The 8,747-nt window shown below is 44.1% G+C and overlaps 1 protein-coding gene across 1 annotated transcript; it reads left to right on the top strand.

Annotated features, from left to right (window-relative positions):
- The first annotated feature begins 1,753 nt into the window (after window positions 1–1,753).
- Window positions 1,754–8,160, top strand: LOC149287663 (uncharacterized). Its single transcript, XM_089492537.1, has 3 exons — window positions 1,754–1,769; window positions 4,950–5,888; window positions 8,033–8,160. Exons 1-3 carry the CDS (start codon window positions 1,754–1,756, stop codon window positions 8,158–8,160), a joined length of 1,083 nt encoding a protein of 360 aa, XP_089348663.1.
- The last annotated feature ends 587 nt before the right edge of the window (window positions 8,161–8,747 follow it).

Raw genomic sequence — 8,747 nt, 5'->3', positions numbered from 1 at the left:
AGAGACTTCTGTACAGCGATGTTATGATGGCGAATTATGAGAATGTGGCCTCTGTGGGTAAGGAACTTGACTCCACTGCCCTTCCTGTGAAGACTGAGGGTCCTTTCATACTACATTGTTATGGTGTTATGTTTCTACTTTAGAATTATGGAATCATAGAGTTGGAATAGGCAACAAGGGCCATCCAATTAAACCCCTGGCCATGCAGGAATACACATTCAAAGCACCCCCAACAGATAGTCATCCAGCCTTTGTTTAAAGATCTCCAAAGAAGGAACGCTTTAGAAATAAATCTTAATAATAATAACAATGGCTCAGTACAGATTAGAAGAAAGGGGTGGCCAGAGGCTGTCCCTTTCTCCGCTGGATCATTGCCTCAGCAACCTCATGGCCGCAAGAACGATCTGCAGCCAAAAGGAGCTCAGAAATGGAGCTCCTTCCTGTGATGCCACCAAGGCGCCATTTGCACCCTGGGGTGTCACGGTGATATGTCTTATGCGCAGTGCTGTTTGGGCGTGTCACACAAGACACGTCATGGATGCGTGCGCCGTATGGATGGCACTGCATCAAGATTGTGCTGCCCATAAGTATTAGGCTTTGGGAGTGTGCGGTTACTGTGCGCTCCCGAACCCTAAAATCACCGCCGGCATGCCACAATGCACCCATTGTACCAGGCCAATAATAACAATAATGATACTCCACCACGCTCTGAGGGAGTATATTGCACTCTCGAACAGCCCTTACTGTCAGGAAGTTCCTCCTAATATTTAGGTGGCATCTCTTTCCCAGTGGCTTGCATCCACTTTTCCTCTCCTTTTCTCTGGAATAGGAGAAAGGAAGCTTGATCCATCAAGGTGACATCTCTTCAAATATTTGAACAGGGCTATTATATCCACTCTTAACCTTCTCTTCTCCTGGATAAATATAGCCAGCTCCTAAGCCACTTCTCATAGGGCTTGATGGTTTTCAGTTCCTTCACCTTTTTGGTTGCCCTCCTTTGGATACTCTCCAGATTCTCAACATCCTTTTTGAATTGTGGTGCCAAGAACTAGACACAGGGTTATTTCAAGTGAGGCCTGACCAAAGCAGAATAGAGTGGCACTATTACTTCTCTTGATCTAGACACTATACTTTTATTGATAAAGCCTAGGATCATATTGACCTTTTTAGCTGCCTCATGTTCAACTTGTGGTCTACTATGAGTCCTAAGCTACTTTCACACGTAGTTTAATTGTCATAACAATATCCTGTGTAATCTTGGAATTTGTAGTTTGGTGAGGCACTATTGCTCTCCACTTTCTAAGGATTCTAAATATCCCATTCTAAACTGCCAATTCTAGGATTCTGTGGGAAGGAACTATGGAGATAAATGCTTTTCACCCCCAAATGCTCCTCAGCACATCCCTCAGTAGGGCGGTTTACAGACTGCCCCTTTGGGGTGGCCTGTACCTGCCCCTTTCATCAACGGATCGGGGCCTCAGCTGCCACAGCGGCAGCCCTGAGGCCCCAATCCACCGCTTTTCCACGCCGTGGCCTGGAAAAAGTGTCCTTGGGGCTTCAAGCCCCAAAGACACCCCAACAGCGGCGTGGAAAGGAGAAAGGGGCCACTCTGCACCTTTCTCTTTTGTATCGCTGGCGCAGCTCTCTAAAGGCTGCACCAGCGACACAAATGAACGAAGGAGCTCCAAAATGGAGTTCCTTCCTGCGCCGTGGAAAGGGCGCCACAAGCGCCCTTTCATGACACCAGGACGTCATGTCCATGCCGCTCCGTTTGAATGCGGCGCAGTCGTGACATCCTAATGGGCATCACCATCTGCATGTAGAATGGGCGCCACCATTTTGTACGTACTGTGTGCGTACTAGGGTTGGGGGCGTCTGAAAAAGATGCCCCCGGGCAACCCTAGTACGTACACAGTACGTACTAGGGTGCCCTTCTGGAAAGGTCCTAAGTTTCCTGGCTTTTTTGGCCCTTCTTCCAGGCTTTTCAGGCTCAGGAGAGTCTTCTTGGGGAAAAGGCCTCCCTTGGCCCTACAATGGCTCAGAGAGAGCCCAATAGTGGCAAAATGGCCTCTGGTTCCCCAAAGGGATGCTGTGGGATACTGAGGAGAAAATAGTATTTCATTTCACCCCCAGACAATACAATGTTAGGTTGCTCCTGAGATCCCCTGTGGGCCAGTGTGACCCCCCCCATCCCCAACATTAGGCCATCCCTGTCTTATAGATGCCTTAAGGCTGGCACTTGACCCTCACCAAAATTGGAGTCCAGGTCCCAGCCCCCTTGCTCTTGCTTTCCCAATGACTTATTTGTATATTGATTATCCTGCCTTTCTCAACAAATGGGACTCAGAATGTCCCTTTTGTGCATCACATGCTGTGGATGTGTGTCTGTGATAGAGAGATGGAGGGAATAGGAAAAACAGAAAGGCAGGAAAGAGATGCTGAAGGTGAAAGCTGAAGCAGTGCGGATAGGCAAGAGGGAAGGTTGGAGAGTGGAGGGAGAAAGGGAAGGGGATCAGGTCTCTGGGAGCCAGGAAAGGAAAGAGGAGCAAAGCCAGGATTGCCTAGCTCTGTGTTGTTGTTGTTGTTATTATTATTATTATTAACCTTTATTTATAAAGCGCTGTAAATTTACACAGCGCTGTACATACAATCTTTTTAATTGGACGGTTCCCTGCCCTCTGTCTTACAATCTAAAAAGACATGACACAGAAGGAGAAGGGAGTGGTGGTGGCTAAGGGGCCTGTCTACTAAGATAATACATATAAAATACATAGCAATACCGGAAATGATTCAATAAAACAGACAAGAAAAGAACATCAAATAGCAAGTGACAATTATGCAATGCCTGGGAACGCTTCTCTGAACAGGATGGACTTCAGCTCCGTTTTGAAGCTGGTTAATGAAGTGATGGCTCTTGCTCGCGGGGGAAGAAGGTTCCAGGAGTGAGGGGCAGCGAGTGAGAAGGGGCGAATCCTAGATGGGGCAGAGGAAATCCTGGGCTGGGACAGCAGGCTTGACTACCAGAACGGAGGGCCCTAGTGGGAAGGTGAGGGGAAATAAGGTGAGGTATGTGGACAGGAAAGGACCTCTGGGAAGGGTCAAGAGAGGGGCCTTGGGGATTGGGAGGCAGCCACCAACCTGACAGGTTTTAAGAACTGAACTGGTGAGAACCGGTTCAGGCCCTGGTTTTCAGACATATTAAGGGCTTCCATTTAGCAATTATGAACAATGTCTGTTAAGAGAGGAAAGGGCAACACAAAAATTCCTTTTTCTCTAATGTTTCTTTTTCCTACCTGAGCTTGCTTAGGCCCTTTTTTACCTGAAATGCTGGAGTCCGGGGAGGACACCTGCAAGTGTTATGCTTTTAGGGGAATTAGATACTTGGCTCAAAGGGGAGATATAGTTTGATTGAGGCAACAGTGACCTCAGGATCCAGCAAAGCTATAGCAGGTCTGCAATCACACAGAACTCCAAAGGCATTTGAAAGGCAAAATGAACACAAATGCACAGAGAGAATTAGGTAACAAAGGTGGGAGTGGTGAATAAATGTAAGCCTTTGCTAATGGTAATATGTTGCCTGGATGGATCTCAATCCCAGTTGCTGAGAATCCGGAATGGGGAGAGAAGTCAGTAGCTCCCATGGCAAGTGGGGTTGGAGAGTGTATTGAGGTGCTTAGCCATGTAAACCGACAGAGGACCCTATCGCATGGGATAAAAAAGCCAGCTTAACTTTTCTGAATTGAATTCTGTTTCGGGCTGCATCCGGGTCCTATCATATGTAAATCTCCGCTGAATCCACCAGCCAAATCCATCCTGGATTCAGCCCGAATCGCCACAGCACTTCAGCGGCCATTTTTTTTAGTGTTGGAAGCTTCCACTTAAAAAAGAGGGGGGATGCCTGAGCATGCCTCGGACCCAGGCTACATCTGGGATGGATTTGGCCAATAGATTCAGCAGTGATTTACATAAGATTGGACCCGGACATAGCCCGAATTAAAATTCTGTTTGGGAAAGGTACCCTGGCTTTCTTACCCCATGCAATAGGGAGCAGAGTGTCTGCCTGCAACTGGACTGAGGCTGAAGAACAGCCACTAGGAGCAGATATTTATGCTGCAGTTGTTGCTTAGTGGCAGAAACTGAGGGTATGAAAAGGTTTAAATTGCTTTAGAATGTTTCCTGGGTGAGGAAAGAATGGTCTGAAACCAAATTTAATGCAATGAGGGCTTGGTTTAAGCTCTCCCCATTTACTGTGACTTCCTTCACTCTGTCCATCACTTCTTCTCTTAAATTAATGAGGAGAATTAAATTAAATTAAATTAAAATTATATTCTGGCCTCAAAAAGAAGAGCCCTCCCTCCGCCCCAACTGTCATCATCAGACCTAGGAGGGAGTGAAAAAGACAGGCCCAATTTCCATCAGGCCTAACTGTGAATTTTACTGTAACTCACGTCGCTCTGTTTTATTTTACTGTATTGTATTTATTTTTTTATTTTATTTTATTCTCTTTATTTTTATTGTTGTAACCCACCCGGATTCCTTGTGATTGGGCAGGCTATAAATAAATCATCAGCATCATTATTATTATTGGTGCAAGTACCTCAGACAAAAGGGATTAGCACACTGATTCTCAGAGCCTTTTTCTGACTATTTCCTTCCAGTCCCATTCCTTAGCCATAATCCCTTCAACCTCTACAGACATAAATGGATCATGCAGCTAAATCCACTCATTTTCTCAAGGCAGGTTCTCCTACAATCTCTTCTTTGCTACCTCCTATGAGTAGGGATCCATACCTGCAAAAATGCTAAATTCAGGGCACCCACTCCAACTTTATTAATTTTATATCAAATAGGGAAGGGTTAACAGGTGGCTAAATCTTGGGGTAACACATTCCTCTCTTGATTCAGAGAGTCAGTCTTGTCTGTCATTGTTCTTTTTTTTTTCTTTTCAGAAGAACATGTCAGTCTTGAGAGAGTCCATACATGTGAGAAGCCACATAAATGCCAGCACTGTGGGAAATGTTTTCCTTCAAAGTCAGACCTTGTGAGACATCAGAGAGTCCACACAGGAGAGAAGCCACACAAATGCCAGCATTGTGGGAAATGTTTTTCTTGGAAGTCAAACCTAGTGACACATTTGAGAATCCACACAGGAGAGAAGCCATACAAATGCCAGCATTGTGGGAAATGTTTTTCTCAGCAGGCACACCTAGTGAGACATCAGAGAGGCCACACAGGAGAGAAGCCATTCAAATGCCAGCATTGTGGGAAATGTTTTTCTTGGAAGTCAAACCTAGTGACACATTTGAGAATCCACACAGGAGAGAAGCGATTCAAATGCCAGCATTGTGGGAAAAGTTTTTGTTGGAAGTCAAACCTCCTGATACATCAGAGAGTCCACACAGGAGAGAAGCCATACAAATGCCAGCATTGTGGGAAAGGTTTTTCTCAGACATCAAGCCTCCTGATTCATCTGAGAATCCACACAGGAGAGAAGCCACACAAATGCCAGCATTGTGGGAAATGTTTTGCCTATAAGCCAGTCCTTGGCATGCATCAAAGAGTCCACACAGGAGAGAAGCCATACAAATGCCACCATTGTGGGAAAGGTTTTCCTTTAAAGTCAAACCTAGTGACACATCTGAGACTCCACACAGGAGAGAAGCAATTCAAATGCCAGCATTGTGGGAAATATTTCTCTCAGAAGTCAAGCCTAGTGAGACATCAGAGAGTCCACACAGGAGAGAAGCCATACAAATGCCAGCATTGTGGGAAAGGTTTCTCTCAGAAGTCAGACCTAGTGAAACATCAGAGAGTCCACACAGGAGAGAAGCCATACAAATGCCAGCATTGTGGGAAATGTTTCTCTTCGAAGTCAAACTTAGTGATACATCAGAGAGTCCATGCAGGAGAGAAACCACATAAATGCCAGCAGTGAACTAACACTGTATTTGTTAAGAAGTATTACAAGAAAAATATTTTCAATGCATTGGTGATAAGAGAAAGCCCTTGTGATTTTGTTTTTAAGGGTTGTCTGTTCATAAAGTTATTGATTTTTGTATGTTGTTGTGTTGCTATTGTTGTTGTTGTTGTTTTATAGAATTCTAGAATAAGAATGGACCACAGGACCCATGTAGTCCAACCCCCGACACACAGGATGACAAAGCATGGATTTATAGGATTCTGGCTTTGTAAGGCACCACAAGCGCCATCTAGTCCAAGCCCCTGCCATACAGGAAGATGTAGCATGCTGGGTAGGTGTGTTATGTGTGAATGTGACAGAAATAGAAGATGAAGTATGAGATGAAGGATCTGGCACAGAGAAGCAAGAAAAGCTCAAACTGAATGTGCAAAAAAATAAAGACACCGTAATGCAAGGACATGAAACCGAATGTACTAAAAGAAGAATGGACTGTGTATCACACAACTTGATGTAAAGAGCACCAGAACAAGAATGGAATGGGAACAAGAAGTCACTCATCAGGAAAAATGATGCACATATTAAAAAGCATAAAGGAATCTTCAAAACCATGGTGCTAGTGTGCCAAAATCAGCTGGAACTGGCACCCATCGCTCTTTCAGAAAACTGATCAACCTCTGGGAAGATTTGTGTGCATGAGCATTGTATGAATGTGCGCATGATTTGAGGCCTCTTGATATGTAATATAGTAGAATGAATGTCCCTAATGTTAGAATAAATGTTACATACAAAGTGTTTGAACCCAGATCTGGTCTCTTATGTGTCTAATTAAAAGTTGTATAGTCCAATTCTGTTTTTACTCACCACTCTAGATGTAAAGAAGAAGACCTAGATTGGTGACAGGTGTGTGATCTCTCATTTCACCTTCTGGAGCTTCTGCACTGATCCCTGAAAGCGGAAAGAGAACTAACCAAGCAGTGGGAACACACTTCCTTTGTTAACCCATTACGATTCCACTATAAGAGACAGGCCTTGGAGTTCTGATCCACTGCCAGCTGTAAGGTTTGGGGGCTCGCTCATCACCTGCAGCCTCTGGTTCTGTTGGAGGCAGGGCCTCTTCTCCAGCATCACCTGGAACAACGGACCAGAACAATGGACAACAACAGATGGAAGTGGCATGTGTGTTTGTGCATATACATAGATGTATATATGTGGAGGCATCTCTATCTAAGAGCACTAAGACTTATACTTTTAAGAGCCTACACACACACACACACACACACACACACACACGGAATGTTTAAAGTCTATAGATCTTGCATACAATACCCATAGATACATCTATACATACCCATAGATACCTGTCTGAACGTGTGCATGTGTACGCACACGTGTATGTGTGTGTGTGTGTGTATATCAGGCCCTGATTGGCTGGAATCCTTGTCGCTCCCACCATCCTTGGCAATTTTGTCTTCTGGCAGCCATTTTGTGCTGCTTGTGACTGTGGGGAATAATGTTCCAGAACCTTCTCTGAGGCCTCAGTTGAACAGAGGCTTCTCTTTCTCTCCTGAGGCTCCAGAGAGAGAAGGAGGCCATGCTCCTTGGGCCAAAAGGAAGGAAGTGTGTCTCTTTGTGTGTCTTTTGTGTCTCTTTTCTGAGAGGGTTTTCTTATTACACAGCTCTGCTCCTTCTGGGGAACATGTGTCTTAAAAGGGATCAGAAATGGGGAGGATAGTTTTAATACAAGCCTTATTCTTCTTCTTCACAAATATTGGGCTTTGGCTTCTAAGAGGAGGCTAGTGCTGCAAAAAAGGCCAGAAGTGGCTCCTTTGAGAGGTTTTAAAAGTCTCCCCAGTTTTCTTATTAATAGATTTTCAGGGAAGAAGGAAGGAGGCAGACCAGAATAACTCATATTACCAAGAATGAAACATACAAACATACAAACAAACAACAAGAAGAATAAGGATTAGAGACTAAAACAAACTACATATTTTTTTTAACGAAAACCATTATTAGGAGGGTAAAAACAAGACGTTTGAGAGGAAAAAGGAGAAAAGCCATTCAAATGCCAGCATTGTGGGAAATGTTTTTCCCGGAAGTCAAGCCTCCTGATACATCAGAGAGTCCACACAAGAGAGAAGCCATACAAATGCCAGCATTGTGGGAAATACTTTTCTTTGAAGGGAGACTTAGTGAGACATCAGAGAGTCCACACAGGAGAGAAGCCATACAAATCCCAGTAGTGAACTAATATTATTTTTGTCAATAAGGAATACAACAATTATATTTTCAATCCAGTGGTGCTAAGAAAAGGCTCTTTTGATTTTGCTTGTACAGTTTGTCTGTCCATATGTCTGTTTATGTTTTAAGGTTGTATTTTGTTAAGTTTAGTTTTTCATTGCTGATAGTATATGTAGATAATTACTTTGTGTTGTAAACTTGGCTGGGGACTGTGGGTCGTGGTATAAATTAGGTAGATAGGGGACTGGGATTTCTTGCAGCTGGTTAGAATAGTTTTGGGAATGATAGGTTTTGGAATTTGTGGGATGTTGGCTGAAGAAAGTTGGGGGCAGGTATTAACAGAAAGGGTTAGTTTGTGGTAATGGCAAAGGGAGCCTTGTTACCTGTGGAGCATAGACTGTGGGAATTGGAGGTGGGGGCTATATTTGGAAGAGGGTGATGTTTTAGGTTTTGGGGTTTTAATATATTGTTTGGATTGGAGTGGGCAGTTCTGGCTTAAACACTGAATTTCTATGTCTTCTCAATAAAGTTCTTTGCTGTTTCAACACAATGGACTCTGATGCACAGAAGTTCTGAATTTGCCCAAACT

Source organism: Sceloporus occidentalis, unplaced genomic scaffold (genome assembly GCF_023333645.1).
Source record: "Sceloporus occidentalis isolate IW3139 unplaced genomic scaffold, rSceOcc1.0.p SCAF_57, whole genome shotgun sequence".
Classification (NCBI taxonomy): domain Eukaryota; kingdom Metazoa; phylum Chordata; class Lepidosauria; order Squamata; family Phrynosomatidae; genus Sceloporus; species Sceloporus occidentalis.
This window is presented reverse-complemented; position numbering and strand designations above follow the sequence as displayed.